We start from the raw sequence: 20,776 nt of genomic DNA on the forward strand, positions 1-20,776 counted from the left end.
TCTGAAATACCCCTTTAAATATCTGCGCTAAACTTCTATTGACATAATGATTAACCTCATTTGCAAGTTCGTTTTAACTAGCTCGTCTTTCATGCCCTCATAATTGCCCTTACTTAAATTTAAAATACTAGTCTTGGGCGCAATCATTTCTCCTTTAAAATTAATGTAAAATTCAATCATATTAAGATTGCTGCTACCTAGGGTGCCTCCACTATGAGGTTATCAATTAATCCTATTTCGTTGCTCAATACCAGGTCTAGTATAGCCTGCTCTCTGGTTGGCTCCAGAACGTGCTGTTCTAAGAAACTATCCCAAAATCATTCTATGAACTGCTTATCTACACTATGTTTGCCCATCTGATTTTTCCAGTCTATATGTAGATTAAAATTCCCCATGATTATTGCTGTACCTTTCTGGCAAGTTCCCATTATCTCTTACTTTATACTCTGTCCCACCTTGTAGTCACAACTAGGGGACCTGTGCACCACTCCCACAAGTGACTTATTGCCTTTATCATTCCTCATCTCAACCCAAACTGCTTCTACGTCCTGGTTTCCTGAACATAGGTCAGCCCTCTCTAACTTGCTAATGCCATTATTAATTAACAGAGCCACCCCTCAACCTTTTCCTAACTTCTTGTCCTTCTTGGATGTCATATATCCTTCAATATTCTGGTCCCAACCTATGTCATCCTATAGCCATATCTCTGTAATGGCTATCAGATCATACTTATTTATTTCTATCTACGCTATCGATTCATTTATTTCAAATGCTACATGCATTTAGATACAGAGCTTTTAGTTTTGTCCTTTTATTATTTTTGTAGCGTCTTGCTTTATTTGCTGATTTACTCTTAGCTTTGTACTCTCTGTCCCTTCCTATCACAATCTGTTTATCATTTCTCATATTAATATCTTTCTCTCTTGCCTTGTCTCTACTCTTCGGTTTGCCACATCTTCCCAAATTTGCTCCCTTGCCCCCACTATTCAGTTTAAAACTCTCTCTACTTCCCTAGTTAGGCGACTCGCGAGGACACCAGCATGGTTCGGGGGTTCCTAACGGTACAGATCCCACTTTCCCCAATCCTGGTGCCACAAACCGGAACCCACTTCTCCCACACCAGACTTTGAGCCATGCATTCACTTCTCTAATCTTATTTGTCCTGTGCCAATTTGCACGTGGCTCAGGTAATAATCCAGAAATTATTATCTTTGAGATTCTGCCTCTTAATTTAGTGTCTAGCTTATCATACTGACTATGCAGAGCCTCCTTCCTCATCCTGCCTGTGTCATTGGTACCCACATGGACCATGACCACTGAATCCTCCCCCTCCCATTGCAAGTTCCTTTCCAGTCCTGAACAGATGTCCCGAACACTGGCACCAGGCAAGGAACATAGCTGTCTGGACTCTCGCTCTTTCCTACAGAGAACAGTGTCAATCCCCCTCACTATATTACACTATCCCATAGTACCATTAAGTTCCTTTTTACTCCCCCTACTTGGATGGCTTCCACGGTGCCATGGTCAGTTTGCTCATCCACTCTGCAGCTCCTACTCTCATCCAAATAAGCTGAGAGAACCTCAGACCAGTTGGAAAATTGCAGAGGCTCACACTCCTGCACTTCTGCCTCAGGGTGCCCTTACCTGGCCCACTCAGTCACACCCTCCTGTCCCTGGCCACTGACCAAAGCAGAAGATCCTATCCTAAGTGGTGTGACTGCCACCTGGTATAAAACATCCAGGTAACTTGCCCCCTCCCTGAATCTGCAGCTCAGCCTCCAGCTCAAAGTTCCTCAAGCTGCAAGCACTTAGTGCAGACGTGTTTGCCCTGGATCACAATGTTATCCAGCAGCTCCCACACGCTGCAGCCTTGACACATCACCTGTCCTGCCATCCTTAATGATTACTTAATTATATTAATCACTTATTTATGTTGCTTTCATATATAGTTTATTAACTTTGTCACCACATTGTGCACTATTTTAAACCCTAGGGATAGAATAGAACTTACCCACTTACCAGATAATCATCAAACTCCTTTCCCTGTAGTAAAATTAAATCGATAACAAGAAACGACGTAGGGTCAGATGATGTAGAATCTGTGTGGGTAGAGTTGAGGAACCGCAAAGGTAAAAAAAAAACATAATGGGAGTTATCTACAGGCCTCCGAACAGTAGTCAGGATGTGGGGCACAAGATACACCAGGAGATAGAAAAGGCGTGTAAGAAAGGCAAGGTTACAGTGATCATGGGGGATTTCAATATGCAGGTAGACTGGGAAAATCAGGTTGGTAGTGGATCCCAAGAAAAGGAATTTGTGGAATGTCTACAAGATGGCTTTTTGGAGCAGCTTATGGTGGAGCCCACTAGGGAACAGGCAATTCTAGATTTAGTGATGTGTAATGAGGCAGATTTGGCAAGGGAGCTTAAACTGAAGGAACCCTTAGGAGGAAGTGACCATAACATGATAGAATTTACCCTGCAATTTGAGAGGAAAAAGCTGGAATCAGATGTAACGGTATTACAGTTGAATAAAGGCAACTACAGAGGCATGAGGGAGGAGCTGGCCAGAATTGACTGAGAGATGAGCCTAGCAGGAAAGACAGTGGAACAGCAATGGCAGGAGTTTCTGGGAGTAATTTGGGAGACACAGCAAAAATTCATCCCTAGGAAGAAGAAGCATACTAAAGAGAGGACGAGGCAACCAGGTCTGACAAGGGAAGTCAGGGACAGCATAAAAGCTAAAGAAAAAGCATACAATGAGGCGAAGAGCAGTGAGAAACCAGGGGATTGGGAAACCTACAAAGACCAACAGAGGACAACTAAAAAAGAAATAAGGAGGGAGAAAATTAAATATGAGGGTAAACTAGCCAGTAATATAAAAGAAGATTGCAAGAGTTTTTTTAGATATATAAAGGGTAAGAGAGAGGCAAAAGTGGACATTGGGCTACTGGAAAATGACGTTGGAGAAGTAGTAGTGGGAAACAAAGAAATGGCGGAGGAACTGAATAGTTACTTTGCGTCAGTCTTCACGGTGGAAGACACGAGTAACATCCCCAAAGTTCAAGAGAGTTGGGGGGGCAGAGGTGAGTATGGTGGCCATTACCAAAGAGAAGGTGCTAGGAAAACTGAAAGGTCTGAAGGTGGATAAATCACCTGGAACAGATGGATTACACCCCAGAGTTCTGAAGGAGATAGCTGAAGAGATAGTGGAGGCGTTAGTGGTTATCTTTCAGGAATCACTGGAGTCAGGGAGGGTCCCAGAGGACTGGAAAATCGCTAATGAAACCCCCCTGTTTAAGAAGGGAGTGAGGCAAAAGACGGGAAATTACAGGCCGATTAGCCTGACCTCGGTCGTTGGTAAGAGTTTAGAGTCCATTATTAAGGATGAGATTTCAGAATACTTGGAAGTGCATAGTAAAATAGGGCAAAGGTCAGCATGGTTTCATCAAGGGGAGGTCATGCCTGACAAATCTGTTAGAATTCTTTGAGGAGGTAACGAGTAGGTTAGACAAAGGAGAGCCAATGGATGTTATCTACTTGGACTTCCAGAAGGCCTTTGACAAGGTGCCGCACAGGAGGTTGCTCAGTAAGGTAAGAGCCCATGGTGTTAGAGGCAAGGTACTAGCATGGATAGAAGATTGGCTGTCTGGCAGGAGGCAGAGAGTGAGGATAAGGGGGTCCTTCTCAGGATGGCAGCTGGTGACTAGTGGAGTTCCGCAGGGGTCAGTGTTGAGACCACAACTTTTCACTTTATACATTAATGATCTAGATGAAGGAACTGAGGGCATGCTGGCTAAGTTTGCAGGTGATACAAAGATAGCTGGAGGGATAGGTAGTATTGAGGAGGCGGGGAGGCTGCAGAGGATTTGGACAAGTTATGAGAATGGGCAAAGAAGTGGCAGATGGAATATAATGTGGGCAAGTGTGAGGTCATGCACTTTGGTAGGAAGAATAGAGGCATAGACTATTTTCTAAATTGGGAGAGAATTCAGAAGTCTGGAATGCAAAGGGACTTGGGAGTCCTAGTCCAGGATTCTCTTAAGGTTAACTTGCAAGTTGAGTCGGTAGTTAGGAAGGCAAATGCAATGTTGGCATATATTTCAAGAGGACTAGAATATAAAAGCAGGGATGTGCTGCTGAGGCTTTATAAGGCTCTGGTCAGACCATATTTAGAATATTGTGAGCAATTTTGGGCCCCGTATCTCAGGAAGGATGTGCTGGCCCTGGAGAGGGTCCAGAGGAGGTTCACGAGAACGATCCCTGGAATGAAAGGCTTAACATATGAGGAACGTTTGAGGACTCTGAGTCAATACTCGATGGAGGTTAGAAGGATGAGGGGCGATCTGATTGAAACTTACAGAATACTGAAAGGCCTGGATAGAGTGGACATGGGGAAGATGTTTCCATTAGTAGGAGAGACTAGGACCTGAGGGCACAGCCTCAGAGTAAAGGGAAGACCTTTTAGAACAGAGATGAGGAGAAACTTCTTTAGCCAGAGAGTGGTGAATCTATGGAATTCATTGCCACAGAAGGCTGTGGAGGCCAGGTCATTGAGTGTATTTAAGACGGAGATAGATAGGTTCTTGATTGGTAAGGGGATCAAAGGTTACGGGGAGAATGGGGTTGAGTAACTTATCAGCCATGATTGAATGGCGGAGCAGACTCGATGGGCCGAATGGCCTAATTTCTGCTCCTATGTCTCATGGTCTTATAGTAGAGCAAGAACTAATTTCTATGTGGTGAAAAAGATAGAAAGAAGAAACAAACAACTCCTCCCCATCACCGAACTCCCCTCTTGCCAAAGTCCAATTTTTCACTCAGTTAGTCAGCTGCACTCCGTTTGTCCGTCTGATACCCACATCCTGCTCTCTTTCCCCCATTCCCACTAAACTGCCGACTTCCAAACTTCCCTTCTTGACCACATGCTTGCCAACAATGTAATTGATACCCTCTCCTGAGGTACTTAACCCCTCTATTTCAAAAACATAGCCATCAGTCCCTCCTATCTTGCAAACAACTACCCCACCTCTTCTTTCCCTCTCAAGTCCATGTCATCTTCCAAATCTATGCCCATCTCTCCTTTATCTCCATTTTAAAATCTTCTTCAGTTATCTTTTGTCTTATCACACAAATGGCCTGAATCAAAGTCATAAATGAGATAATCCGTGACTGTGACCACAACCATTCTTCATCGTCCTCAACCACTCTGCGGCCTCTCCTCCACTGCCTTTGTTTAGTTCCGCTCTTACCTATCCATCCTTAGCCAGAGCAGCTCTAGAAATGGTTTCTCTTCTTACCTCTACACTGTTATCTCTGGATTCCGCCAAGGATATAACCTTAATCTCTTCATCTACTTGCTGCCTTTTAGCAACATAACCTGTTTCACAGGTACTCTGATAACATCCAGCTCTACCTCTCCACCACCTCTCAAACCCTCCATTGTCTCTATACTGTCAGATGGCTTATCCAACATCCAGCCCTGGATGAGTTTGAATTACTTCTAGTAAAACGTTGGGAAGACCGAAGCCATCATCCCTGGCCACCCACCATAATCTCCACACCTTTGTCACCAATTCCATTCCCCTCCCTGGCCACTTATTTTTATTCGTTCATGGGATGTGGGCGTCGCTGGCTAGACCAGCATTTATTGCCCAGCCCTAATTGCCCTTGTGCAGAGGGCATTTACGAGTCAACCACATTGCTGTGGGCCTGGAGTCACATGTAGGCCAGACCAGGTGAGGACAGCAGATTTCCTTCCTGAAAGGACATGTGTGAACCAGATGCGCTTTTACAACAGTTGTTTCATGGTCATCATTAGAGTTTTAATTCCAGATTTTTTTTATTGAATTCAAATTCCACCATCTGCCATGGTGGGATTCAAACCCAGATCTGGATTACAACTCCAGTGACAATACTACTACATCCCTGCCTCCCCCACTGTCTCAGGTTGAACCAGGCCATACTTAACTTTGGTGTCCAATTTTACTGAGTGCTGAGCTTCCGAACCCATATCCTCTCCATCGCATAGATGGCTAACTTCCATCTCTGTGACTGTCTCCACCCTTGTCTAAGTTTCTCTGATGCCAAAACCCTCATACATTCCTTTGTTTCCTCCAGACAATTCCAGCACTGGTTCTGACTCCCATTTCTATCCTCCATGAACTCCAGCTCATCTAAAACTCTGCTAGACTACATCCTATCCCATAACAGGTTCCATTTACACATCATTCTTGTCCTTGTTGTCACCTAGGTCCTGAAATTTAAAATTTTATTCTCATGTTTAAATCCTTCCATAGCCTCGCCGCTCCCCATTCCTATTTTCTCCAGCCTGCACTCTACACTTCTCCAATGCTAAATTCTTGGGTGTTCTGCACTCACTTTACTCCCCCTTTGGCAGCCATACCTTCATCTGTCCAAGCCCTGAGCTCTGGAATTCTCTCCCTAAACCTCTCTGCTTCTTCACTGCCCCCTCCTTAAAATCCATCCCCTTGACCAAGCTTTTTCAATCATCCCATCTAATATCTCTTTTGGCTTGGTGTCCCTTTTCATAGAATCATTGAATGACTACAGCACAAAAGGAGGCAATTTTGAACTTGTGTCTTGTACACCTGAGTTTAGGTCATTAATATATATCAAGAAAAGCAGGCGTCCTAACCTCTGGGGAACCCCACTATATATCTCCCTCCAGTCCCAAAAACAACCATTCACAACTGCATCCTGTCTCATGTCACTCAGCCATTTTGGTTTCAATGCTGCTACTGTCCTTTTATTCCATGGGCTTTAACTTTGTTGACAAGCCTGTTGTGTGGCCCTTTATTAAATACCTTTTGAAAGTCCATGTACACCATATCAACCACAGTAACACTCGCACACATGCACCAGGCAATGACCATCTCCAACGAGAGAGAATGTAAACATCTCCTCTTGCATTCAACTGCATTACCATCGCTGAATCCCCCACCATCAACATACAGGGGGTTACCATTGACCAGAAACTTAATTGGACCACTCTGGCTACAAGAGCAGGTCAGAGGCTGTGAATTCTGCAGTGAGTAACTCACCTCCTGACCCCTGAACGCCTGTCCATCATCTGCAAGACACAAGACAGGACTGTGATGGCATATTCTGCACTTGCATGGATGAACGGGGCTCCAACAACTCTCAAGAACCTCAACACCATCCAGGCCACTTAATCAGCCCATCCACCACCTTAATCATTCACTCCTTCCACCACTGAAATATAGTGGCAGCAGTGTGTACCATTTACAAGATGGATTGCAGCAACTCACCAAGGCTTCTTTAACAGCACCTTCCAAACCCGCAGCCTCTACCACCTAGAAGGACAAAGATAGCAGACCGATGGGAACGTCTCCACCTATAAGTTCCCCTCCAAGCCACTCACCATCCTGACTGGGACATATATTGCAGTTCCTTCACTGTCACTGAGTCAAAAACCTGGAACTCCCCCCCCCCCCTTACAGCACTGCGGGTGTGCCTCCACCACATGGACTGCAGTCTTTTAAGAAGGTGACTCCCCACCACTTTTTCAAGGGCATTTTGGGATCGGCAGAAACTGCTGGCCTTGCCAGCGATGCTCACATCCCATGAAAGAATTTTTTAAAATTACCTTTGTCATCCCTCTCTGTTGCCTTATCAAAAAACTCAAACAAGTTAGTTAAACACAATTTTCCTTTAATGAATCCATGCTGGCTTTCTTTAATTAATCCACCTTTGTCTAAGTGATCCTTAATGTTGTCCCAAATTATTATTTCTCCAACTTTCCAACCACCAAGGTTAAACTGACTGGTGTGTGAGCTTATCCTTACATCCTTTTTTGAACAAGGTTGTAACATTGGCAATTCTCTAGTCCTCTGTTTTTACCTCTGTATGAATGGAGAATTGAAAGATTATGACCAGTGGCTCTGCGATTTTTTTCCCTTATTCCGTCAGTATTCTTAAATGCCTCTCATCCAGTCTTGGTGACTTAGCAACTTTAAGTACAGAATATCTCCATCCAGTGTCTCAATACATCCTCTTTCACTCTGACTTTGACAGTATTTCCTTCCTTGAAAAAGATAAACGCAAAGTACTCATTTAATACCTCAGCTGTGCCTTCTGCCTCAATGCATAAATCCCCTTTTAGTTCCCTAATTGACCCCACTTCTCCTTTTAGCACCATTTTTACTATTTATAAGCCTGCAAGATTTTTGGATTCCCTTTAATGTTAGCTGCCAGTCTCTTCTCAATACTCTTTCTTGTTTCTCACTTCCCCGCTGAACTTTCTATATTCAGCCTGATTCTCGATTGTAATGTCTACCTGACATCTGTCATGTGCACCCTTTTTCTACTTCATCTTAAACCTCATCTCTTTTGTCATCCAGAGAACTTTGGATTTGTTTGCCCTACCTTTCCCCCTCTTGACTGTACCCAGGCTATCTCCTCTTTAAATGCAGCCCATTGTTCAGTTGCAGTTTTGCCCATCAATCTTTGATGACAATTTACCAGTGAAGTTGGTCCACTCCCAGAAGTGAATACACTTCTATCAAGCACTTCAGGATATGTGTTAAAGGTTTTATATAAATGCAAGTTTATGTTGTACTCCATCAAATTAAACTAATAAAATCTAAGTGAAGCTCTCCCAGTCCATCACCCTATTTAAACATTATAATTAAGTTTTGGCTGTTTAAGTGGGATGTTTGGAGTTATTTTAACATCAATTGAGTTTGTTTTGGAGAATAGTAGAGTAGATGGAACCCTTCTGAGGTTGTAGTTCTGGCATTTGGTTGGGTTACTATAGAGGAAATTCTACTCTCTATTGAACCCAGGCTGCGGAGCGTTTGATAGGTGACATAGTGAATAGGTGTTCCCTAATACTGACATGTTGCCTTAGCACAAAATTTCCTAATTTTATATGTGAGAGACAGTAAGGTTGGTGATATAAAAGATGTGGGAGGTAATTTTCAACTTACACTGGAGCATAAAGCTGGTCTTGCAGGTTGGGTGCCTTTCACCGATTTTCCCTTTCTTTCAATGGAATGGAAATTTTCCAATTTCAATAATGGCCGCCCGATCTGGAATGACTGACTTATGCTCCAGCAGTAAGTTTAAAAATTGCTCATCGTGTAGTTTTGAAGATTGAGCCTTTTGAAGGGGAAGCACAGTCAGTAAGCTCTGAATTGACTTTGTGTAGTGCTGAGTGTCCTCTGCAGATCTTCTGGTGGAAGCAGCTTTCTACATAAAACAGTCGCTCATAAAAAAAACAGTGATCAAAGTCTGCAGATTGCAGTAAATCTACCTATTGCAACATTTTCTAGGGAATTTTTTTCGAATATTTTAGTGAGTTTCTAAAATTTGAAGTTATTTTCAGTTCAGTTCTAATTCAGACAAAACTGACTAGGGGTTAGTTATCCATAGAGATCAGTATGAATTGCAACTTGAAATGAATTAAAATTCTACTTAACGGGATGCCAACGCACAAGATCCTATTGTGGGCTAATCTTGAGAATTAATCTGTAAAATATGCTGTTCATGTAATTTAAGAACTCTTATGCGCAAGCTGAAGAAGCATTAAATCTCAGCTGCAAGAAATGCTGGAGGGTGAGTGTTGCAAATGGGTGATCACATGCTGATTGGATAGGCAATCCCCAAGGAATGAATTGCTTTTTTCCCTTCCTCCTTCAATTTTTTAAAAAATGGTATACTGGCATATTTCTTTTCTAGATGTGTAGTCAAGGGTGTCACTTGATGTGGAGTCACCCTTTAAAAGATATGATGTGATGCATTAACTTAAATGTTTATTTTGAATTATCCACTAGCCCCTCTATATAGGACACTTGATGCCCCGCAGCTTCTGATAGGATACAGTTATGGATTGCTACCTCGTAAATTTGTATAAAATAAATGCCCTGTAACATGCCCTTAACGGGATTTCTAGAAAGTTCTTTTTAGCTGACAAACTCTAGTGCATGTTTTTTTTTTCTCAAATCATTACAACTGTTATGGCGCACAACTGTACAGAGCCTACTCTTGTGTTTCTGATCCAGTACCACAGTTGTAAATTCTAACTTCCAACTTTTAGGAAATGCTTTGGAGAAGAAGGGCGGCAAGGAGTTTACAGAGGCTGTTAACGAACTACGCAAGAAGAATGGTCCCTTGGATACAGCAGGAGGTATAATCGCTTGTGCTTTTTGTAGAGAAAATACTTTTCTTTATTATTCCAAAAATGCAAAGAATTAAATTCTATTATGTATAGGAAATGCAGCTTGCTACATGGTATGGTATATGTGCTCTGCCCAGAGGCAGACTCCTGGCTTATTGTCTGCTGATTCTTCATCCTGAGCTGTTTTTTGGGCAGTTTTTCTTAGTGGTGGTTTACCGTTGCCTTCCACTGTCTGGGGAGACGGCAGATCTCAAGCCTACCTCAGTCGGAACAATAATTGAACCCGGGCTGTTGGCATTATTCTGAACCACGTGCCAGCTATCTAGCCGACTGGGATACTCGAGGCAAAATATGAACTTGGCTGATCTGTGACTGGTGGCAACATTTTGTGAGGATAATAATAACTGAATAGGATTTTACATTATCAGAATAATTAAACTGCATGTTTCTGGGCTTAGTTGGAACCGTGCTTGTTGAGCTGATTGCTTGAAGTGTGCAGGAGCAGCCAAGTGGTAACACCTCCAATTCTTTGCCCCTCCTTGACATTTTCATTGTAAGGAGATGTTGGGTTTGAGATCTCAGTGATGGGAGGATCACAGACACGATCACATTCTGCCTCCCACACGGCATCACACGTCGGTGCTGCAGTTTGTCCCATTTTGTTATAAAAATATTAATTTTTCTTCAAGTAGCGAAATTTTGTCAACAAACTTAATGGATTGGTGTTATATAATTTACATCATTTTGTGTTTTGTCATCTCTTCATTTTCAAGTATGCAACATTCACATAATTTATTTTGATTTCGTTTGCATTTACGACTTTTTTTTGGTCAGTCTCAAATTTCCCCTGCCTTTTAGCTTCTGATTCAGGCAGGAGTATAGCACTGACAGTGTCCTGGTGTCTTGTCTAAATGACTTTTCTTCATGTGCAAACCTAGATAATGAATTTGGCAAGCTTTTTGACTGCTGGCTGAGACAAGTCCTACTCATAACCAACATCCATGCATGTATGCTTTTTGATAGTAGTCCAGCACTTCAAGCTTGGTTAACTTATCACACCTCTGTAACATGAAGGCACTGAAGCCATTTACTATACCCTCACTGCTGCCTGACAAATCAGCTAACTCAGGACACAAAAGATGAAAGCTGATACCTGAGGATCACACCATGTGCATCTATCCACTAGGATGCAGTTTTTCTTTACTAGGTCTTATCTCTGGGAAAGCCAGACTGAGAAAGTGGTTGCGCTGATTTGTTTAAAAGTATACCACCTGTGTTTAAATATATTCCATGGTTCTTGTTTGCTAGCTGTGCTTAGTTCAGGCCATGGGCTGCCAGCCAAATTCGTCATCCATTGCAATAGCCCTGGCTGGGGATCAGACAAGTGTGAGGAGCTCCTGGAGAAAACAGTGAAGAATTGTCTGGCACTGGCAGATGAGAAGAAGCTGAAATCTATTGCCTTTCCTTCAATTGGTAGTGGCAGGTATGGAACGTTACTTCATCCTGCAGAATGCAAAGCTGTATTATTTAAAAAGAATTGCCAAGTTTGTTAAAATGACGTTGATTTACCTGCATATAAAATGCAATATGCCTATTAATATTTTTTTATAATATTCAAGTTTTGCTAAAACCTATGTATCTACTTGTTATTAATATAACGTGAATGGTCTGTGTTTGCATTTCCTGACCATTATCTCACAATTATATAATTTATTTGAGTCAAATTTCTTTTAATTGATTGGCCTATCAAATTACTTGTGCTGAGAAATTCTTTCCCAACAGAACTGCCTATTGACCAAGAGTCAGATCATCTGTAGTCTATGGGCAGAATTTTTTGACCGGCGTGAGGGCTCACACCCAACCCGCTCGAGCATGAAATAGCGCGTGATGATGTCAGGCAAGCAGCCCAACGTCATCGCACACTCGCACGATATTTTGGACCTTAACACCTACATATGGTGGTTTGGTTAGAACTCTACACAATAGTCTTGACTGTTCTCAGTCCAATGCACTGTACAAATTCAACATCATTTCCTTGTTTTCCATTCAGTGCCGCTATGTAAAAAACACAGAACCCATCGTTTTAAATACTTACATATCTATACCCCTAAATCTCTCATTTCTTGGAGGTGAAATTTGTTTGCGCCAGAAGCATGAAATGGGTTTGTAGCGAATCAGCCTGTGATACACTGTTCCAGTTTATTTTCCATTGACGCTGAAAATATTGTCCAGATTATTATTTCAAACTCAGTGAAAGTGACAGTGAGACAACGAGTGAGTCTCCAAAAAAGTGTTTGAATTATCATTTTGTGAACTTCAGTGGGAAGAAGATCAGATGTTGTGATGAATTGGCTGCCATTTCACTATACTCATTCTGTGCCCCTCGTGTAGACCAAATTCACGCCAACCCCCACTTTCTTTTACCCTTAACCTCCAGGGTAAATACTTTATGTTTTTATTTTCCAAAGTTTAGTGTCTCTGCCATCTATCTGCCCACTCCACATCTTGTCTAGGATCTCCTGCATTCTTCTCTATTATTCCTCACAGTTTACATTTCCTCACATTTGATATCTTCAGAAAACATCAGTATAATTGATCTTCCGTCTGTGCCCAGGTTTGATTCAAATACTCTGCAGCACATAATGATTTCTGCACTTCTGCACATGTCATTCATGAGATGGATAGTGTGGGCTGTGAGCATGGGCAGAATTTTGCCCTTGATGGGCGGGCAGGCCCGACCAACTCGGCGGTGGGCGGGCAGCCGATCACCGCCGCCAAAATGGGCCCTGCTGCCATTTTAAGTGGGCGGGCCAATTAAGGCCCGCCCAGCGTGTCAGCCAACGGGAAGCGCTATACGCTTCCTGTGCTGGTGGCGGGGGAGGGGGGTGGATTCCCCAACTGCCAGAGTGCGCACATCTCCCTAAGGCAAAGTGCTGCCTCAGGGAGATCTGTGAAACTCTAAAAATAGAAAAATTTAAAAATCATTAACATGTCCCCCTCAAGCGAAAATGTCACACGAGATGGGACATGTTAGTGAAGAACACAAACACTTTATTGAAAGTTTTTAAACCCAATATCAAACTTCATCCCGCCACTCTGAGGTTTGTAAAAAAAAAATCACTTACCCGTCTGCCCGTTGGGCCCGTGCGCTGACCCGAAGTTCGCACGGGCCCCTCAAAATCTTGGTCGATTGGAGAGTTAATGGCCTTAACAAGGCCTTTAATTAATGGCAGGCGCTGCATAGTGCACTCGCCAACCGAAATATCGTCGACGTCAGCGCGCAACATTTTAAGCACTGGCGTGCGGGCTCCGCCACCCGCGCATCAGCCAGAAGATTCTGCCCCATGAGTTAACATCAAGTCAGAAAAATATCAAGCGGTTTTATACTAGAGATTTATCCATAGTTGGTTCCATCCTGTGTATTATATACATGAGGCAAATTGTCTGTGTTGTGCAGTGAAAGGGCTCAGTGGCTTGAATGTCAATGCACATTGCATTCTTTTGTGTGTACCGAAATAGTACAGTGCTAACCGACTGTTAATTCCTTCACAGAAATGGGTTTCCCAAGCAGAGTGCTGCACAGCTGATCCTGAAGGCCATTTCCAGCTACTTTGTTTCTACAATGTCATCCTCAATCAAAACTGTCTACTTTGTTCTTTTTGATAGTGAAAGTATAGGGATTTATGTCCAGGAGATGGCAAAGCTGGACGCTAACTAAAGATGTCGACACCACATGAGGAATTCCTTGACATTGTGTTGCACCCCACTTTTTTAGTAAAGTTATTGAAATGGCAAAGGGCAGGCAATTCAAAGGAATCTTTTACTTAGCATTTGTTTCTTAATTTCCCAATGGCACTGACATTTGGCTTGAAAACGGATTATGCACTGTTATCAGAAAGTCACTAGAATTCATTGTAATTTAGTATATATTTTGTAGTTTTTAATTTGCATCAGAAAAAAAACAAAAAAGGATTGCTCGTAGTCCAATGTTGCCAGTGTGGGCATTTTTAAACCTTAACTGAGAGCGATGAGAGGTACATTTTGTAACTCTGTTGTGGTACATTGATGTGCACCAAAGTAACTCATTGAAAACATATGGTGCTACAAAACTGTATTTTGTTTACATTACAGCTAATCACCACAAATGGTTGTTAAGAGTTATGATGAAATTGAGTTTGTCATTTGTTTATTAAATTGTTGGACTGTGGTGGCACATCTGTCTTTTACTATATTTGTGGTGGTGTCGTTATTTTGTTTAAAATGAGGTACTATTTAAAATACAACACTAGGAGAAAGTGTATGGCTTGAAACAAGAGTAGCCGTCATGCAGAGCCATTATCATGCCTATTGGAAATGCTGTTGGAAGCTCGCGTCTCTCAACTTGCAAACTTGAAAATCACTGTGCCACTGAATTTCCTTGATTTGAGTTACACTGAAGTTATGCTGTGTTTGTATCAGAGAGGGGACCTATACACAAGTTTCCTGGGGCAAGTCAATTTAAATATTTATGGATTAACTTGAGCATTTAACTATGTGATAACAACAAGGCCCCCTCCTCACCACTGGGAACGCTGCCCAACAGCGAAGTAAGCAATTTCCACAAAATCACTTGACAGCATATCTTGCCCATAACATCAGCCCACATTTGCACCATCAGGATCAACTTGGTGCCAGCAGTTACCTCTGGGCACCAAGCCAGGGCAGCAAGTGGAAGAAATTTAAAAAGCTTCTCTGATGAAGATCTCCAAGGCCTGTCCACCGCTAAGCCAGGCACTGTCAGCAGTTGTCTTGTCTGCAGAGATCAGGCACTGACACTGGCACTGATTCCCTCACATCCTAGACTGACCAAGTAAAGAGAGAAGTGAAAACATTTTGAAGGCAGGCAGGAGTAGCACATCACTCTCTCTTTCTTCCTGCAAATCACTATACTCTACATTCCCTTTAAGCAACATTTCCACCTCTCACCCTCCACAGTACCTCTCTGGATTGGGAAATTTACTACTCCCCTAACACAGCAACTCAACCTCAAGATACTTTCCTTCACATTCTCACTCCTCCATACCTCTCAGTTCACCTCTCCTATCACAATTACTGCCTACTCCTTAACTGACTGAGACCCACCCAAGGACTTGATGGCCAAGGAAGGTACGTTCATAATGTGGCCAAACAGGTTGAATATCAACCTGTAAATCCTTCCAACACACGGCAATGGCAGGTGGTAAGAGTGGGAGTGATTTCTGGTCAGTCATTTGATGGATAGAACATTGGAGCTTCTACTATCACTATCCATAGCTCCAGACTACATGCATGTGAAAGTGCATGTTGCCACAGGAACTAGGACTCCCTCAGTAAACTGTAACACATCACCTTAACTGATACCTTGATTGATCTTCATTCAGAAAACTTTCTATCCCATTATCACGCAATAAAATAATTTTTACTCTGACATACACTGGGCACTTAACTCATGATTTTTATTTATAACACTACAATAAGTCGGGAAATATATTAATCAGTACGTTTAGACTTCTTCACATGGCCATGAATTCATGACAAGGTCCTGTTAGGAGGTAGAGTTCTGTCTTAGTGTCATAAGGTAAGAATGAGGTACTCCATTGTATACAATCTGCCCTCTGATGTCCCTTGCATTATAGACAAGCAAGATGTCCTAGAATGTCTTCCTGTTTACCCAGGTCAGCAGCTGCTCAGTTGGCTTCTTCAGTGCCAGAGATGGCACTCTGCATCCTGGGGAAAGCAATTATTCAGTAGAAGAGCTGAACTCTCCGCCTCTGCTGCTTCAGGGTAATGTCCAAATGGATGAACTCGACCGCTCTATGAAAGGAGGTGGCTCTTACCTGTATGAGTCATGCCCCGACAGCTTCCTAGCTGATGTCACACTGATTCCCCGTGACAACCTGGAACGGTCTGATGCTGTAAAAGCTGTCAGCCGTAGCTGTTGTATACAGAACGCTTGGAGAGCTCCTCTTGGGTCAGATGAGGTTTGGAACATAGGGCTTAGGAGCGGGAGTAGGCCATTCAGCCCTTCGAGCTTGCTCCATTCAATAAAATCGTGGCTGACCTGGTTGTAGTCTCAGTTCCACTTTCCTGTCTGCCCCCGATAACTTTTGACTCCCTTGTTAGTCAAAAATCTAACTCAGCTTTCAATTAATTCAATGATCCTGCCTCCACTGCTTTTTGCGGAAGAGAATTCCACAGGCCAACGACCCTCTGAGGGAAAAATTAATTCCTTATCTCCGTCTTAATATGGAGACCCCTTATTCTTAAACTGTGTCCACTTGTTTTAATCTCCCCCACAAACTGAAACATCCTCCCGGTATTTACTCTGTCAAGTCCCCTCAGGATCTTATATGTTTCAGTAAAATCACCTCTCATTCATCTGAACTCCAATGGGTCAAGGCCCAATCTGTTCAACCTTTTTTTCATAGGATTAGCATTTCATCCCAGGAATGTGTCAAGTGAATCTTCTCTGTATGGCTTCTAATGCAATTATATATTTTTTCAAATGAGATCAAAACTGTACACAGTATTCCAGATGTGTCTCACTAATGCTCTGTACGGCTGCAGTTAAACTTCCCTGCTATTATATTCCATTCCCTTGCAATAAGTGCCACATATCACATTTTACACATATGAAGTGCAGTATCAGTGGCCTTATGTCTTCTGTCATGCTGCATGATTCTTCTAACCTGGAATTGCTGATGCTGCAATATCACCTCCATTGTGATGGTATTGAATTTATGCCCATAGGGAAAGCCAACCCTATCCGGAGTCAATCCGATTATGGGTTCGCGTTTGGGGCCTGTCGGTAGGGGAAGTCTGGGGATCCAAAAATGTTTTCTGGGAAGAGAGAAAAACACTACAGCGAAATTAAATTACACGGACTATGCAGCGCAGAAACAGGCCATTCGTCCCAACCAGCTCATACTGGTGTTTATGCTCCCCTTCTTCCTTATCTAACTCTATCAGCAAAATCTATTCTCCCTCATATGCTTACCTAGCCTTCCCTTTAATGCATCTGTACCTCAACTACTCCCCTTGGTAGCAAGTTCCTCATTCACACCCCCAGGTAATGAAGTTTCTTCTGAATTCTTGACTTAATTTCTTGGTGACTCTGTTAATGGAGGTTCTAGTATTGCTCTTCACCTCAATACAACCACTTTCTCTGTCAATTCCATCAAAACATTTCATAATCCTTAAGATCTATATTAGATCACACTCAGCCTTTCTTTTTCAAGAGAAAATGAAACTTGGGCTGTTCATCACTTCCTGACAGGTAGAACATCACAGTTCTGGTCATATCCTTGTAAATCTATTGTGCACCCTCTCCCCTGCTTCCAAATTTTTTTTTATACTATGGCACAAGCCCTGAGTGTGGTCTAACCAAGGTTCTATATAAGTTTAACATAACTTATCTGATTTTTCTCAGTTCTATTGTTTAATAAAACCACGAAAAAGCAAACCAAGCAGTGGGGCTCATTTCTCAAGGGATAGAAATAGGAGATATTGTGCTCTAAAGTTTTCTCTTGTAGCAATGGAGCTCCTGGTGGAGAAGGTGGAAAGGAGAAGAGATGTTGTGTATCAGCAAGAAATTGTCCAGACAAATGGTCAAATGGCAGCGGGGCAGGTAACCTTGGCGTTCAAAGCCAGGAGTCTAGTCCTGAGGGCCTAGATGCAGTGCTGCAAAACATTCAATAACCTCCCATGAGTGGCCAGAGTCGGTGAATAAATCTTCAAATGTCATTTCCTACCAACTGCACCACTAGCCTGAGACACTGCTCAATTCGACATGGCCCCATCACTCACTCAGTCAGGACTCATCGCTAAATTTCAAATGCTCCACTGCACCCACACACATTTAGTAATACTGCAAGCTTCACACCCACATCTCTCAGATTGCACACACTACTGAACTATTCAACAATAATAGCCATGTCACCCACAGATTGCTGACACTCGCTGAGGCATTTTCACCTCTCTTGGAGGACAAGTGGCACATAACTGAAGGCAGCAGGAATTACTTGGAGGGGGACAGGCATATCTGCATATCCTATTCCCCATGGAGGAGATGATGCTGGCTATTATTGGAGCAACCACCGCTGAGGGTATAGCAAACGCTGGGGCTGAAACCATTAAAGGTGATGATATCATCATATCTTACCGTTTTCCTCATATCCCATTTTCCCTTCATCCCACAATCTCTTCTGATTTACAGTCTGCGAATTGTGTAAACATGCTCCTCTTACTTCCCCCATTCTGCACTTAACCATAACCTTACCCTTCATGGGATGTATGCATCACCGGCAAGGCCAGGGATTGCCCATCCCTAACTACCCTTGAGAAGGTGGTGGTGAACTGCTTTCTTGAACCGTTGCAGTCCATGTGGTGTAGGTACACCCACAGTGCTGTAAGGGAGGGAGTTCCAGGATTTTGACCCGGCAACAGCGAAGGAACAGTGATGTATTTCCAAGTCAGGATGGTGTGTGGCTTGGAGGGAAACTTCCAGGTGGTTGTGTTCCCATTCATCTGCTGCCCTTGTCCTTCTAGGTGGTAGAAGTTGTGGGTTTGGAAGGTGCTGTCAAAGGAGACTCGCTAAATTCCTGCAGTGTATCTTGTAGACGGTACACACTGCTGCTACTGTGCATCGGTGGTGGAGGGAGTGAACGTTTAATGTGGTGGGAGTGGTGCTGATAAAGGAGGCTGCTTTGTCCTGGAGGGTGTTGATCTTTTTTGATTGTTGTCAGAGCTGCATTTATCGAGGCAAGTGGCGGAATGGTGGACAGGCTTTGGGGAGTCACAAGATGAGTTACTTCTCCGATACCCAAGAAGTGAAGGCCAGGTAATGGAAGAGCAGCAAGAAGGGAATAAAGTGAAAGCAGGCACACAGCTCAGATACATTGTGCCTTTCTGAGAGAACAGATTAGAGGTGGGATCTATACATGCCAATAACGCAAACGAAAGCTCTGTGAATAGAGCAGGGGGCCAGGACAATACAGGCGCCAGTCTGTCATAGGGCAAAGTCACACCCAGGTTCTGTTGAAGAGGACTCATATGAGTATTTTGATAGCCAGGCTACAGCAGAAGGCTGATGGGCATACAACAAAATACTTGGTGCATTGAGAAGACTGCGTTCAATGTCAAGGAGGATGGAGGAGTCCAGCGCCAGTTTGGCACAGGGTTTTAAATGTGCTGAGCTTGGAGCCCAGCCTTTTCAGCATGCAAGTGGTGGCCAATCCCATTCACACTTTGTGTACCCAACCCTGATGTACATCCATTGATTAGTGTCTCAGCTTCCATTGCAACACAAGCAGTTGCCACCAAAAGTCTCATTGTTGCAGTGTAAGGTCAGACTGAAGCCTCCTAAGGTCACCTTGCTGTCTTGCAATCTCAGACTCTTCTCCTGCAACTGCAGACTGCAGCTGCCATGATTTTGGGTATCAGTATTCAGAGGAGTTTGCAGGATGTATCACAAAGCGTGGTATTTAATGGAGGCAGTGGAGGTTTCACCTGCTGGCTAGAGAGCCCCACATGGCCTTCTTTAGGGAAGGCCCACCATATTATATGCCTCTCGGCCCCTAGCTGTGCAGTGGTGGGCCTTCCTAGGGATTAAGGCCCCTGGGGGTGGAAATCCATCCGCCAAGAGCTTCCAGCAAGTCAGAGGTCAGCAGCTGTCATTGCAGGCAGCACGACTGGGAGAGCGGTGGTAGCTGCCGGCAATGCACTCAGGGAGAGGCTGAGGATCGCCTAAGGTTCCAGGCCACAGGTGGAGGTTGCAGGGTGGGGAGTTGGCAGCAGGGGCAGGGGAGTGGCCCTCAGCGTGCTCCCCCACTCCCGGCATCACCCACTTCCTGACGCCGGCTCACTCGATCAGGAACTGAGCGTCTTTGAACGAGGGGCACCCATGGAAGCACGCATGCAGCCTTTGCTTTTCGGGCTTCCCACATGGTGAGACCCCATCCACTGCAGGGTGAATACCAGTAGCGGCAAGGATGAGGCCCTTCCCACTTATAGGCTGCAGTTGGGGGTGGGTCAGGAGGCCACCCACAATCCTTCCTGCATCGGATTCAATTGGGTCAGAGGTGTGAAGGCACAAGGTCCTCACCCTCCAACCTCTCATCCTGTTAAATGCTCCTCTGCCACCAAACTTGCCTTGGGGGAGGGCAAGAAGTGCCACCCAAAAGATCAGCAATCTGCCCTCCAATAGATTTCTCGGATTGTTGAGTCACCCACCCTGGAAGTGGGGTGTAGTGGCAGTAACTCCATGATTCACAAACTTGCTGTCCTCTCTCAGGAAGACAGCATACTGCCTCCCACCTTGGACACTCTGCCACTGTCCTTGCTGCTGCCTGTCAGTCAGGCAGCCCAGGCTGCTGCTGCCCATGCCGAGATGGTGCAGCCTGAGGCCAGGCCTCCCAGGCCCAGAGCTACTTGAGGTCATCCCCCACATCTCCTGGACCATGAAAGGCAGCAACCTTGCTGCAGCCACTGAGATGGCATTGCCTCCAGCACCAGGACAGGAAAAAAGCATGTGGAAGACAAGCAGTGAGGGAATGCACAAGGGTAACTGGCTTAATTTTCTATGGAAGATAGCATGACT

The 20,776-nt window shown here is 43.9% G+C and overlaps 1 protein-coding gene across 2 annotated transcripts in view; it reads left to right on the forward strand.

Moving 5' to 3' along the window:
• macroh2a1 (macroH2A.1 histone) overlaps window positions 1-14,392 on the forward strand; it is a 56,572-nt gene extending 42,180 nt beyond the window's left edge. For both annotated transcript variants that reach the window (XM_078550923.1, XM_078550924.1), the window contains exons 7-9: window positions 10,081-10,170; window positions 11,470-11,644; window positions 13,714-14,392. In XM_078550923.1, coding sequence (XP_078407049.1) covers window positions 10,081-10,170; window positions 11,470-11,644; window positions 13,714-13,879 — 431 coding nt within the window. In that variant the 3' untranslated portion in view covers window positions 13,880-14,392. The remainder of the gene's footprint in view (window positions 1-10,080; window positions 10,171-11,469; window positions 11,645-13,713) is intronic.
• The last annotated feature ends 6,384 nt before the right edge of the window (window positions 14,393-20,776 follow it).

Source organism: Cetorhinus maximus, chromosome 10 (assembly GCF_964194155.1).
Source record: "Cetorhinus maximus chromosome 10, sCetMax3.hap1.1, whole genome shotgun sequence".
NCBI classification, from domain to species: Eukaryota; Metazoa; Chordata; class Chondrichthyes; order Lamniformes; family Cetorhinidae; genus Cetorhinus; species Cetorhinus maximus.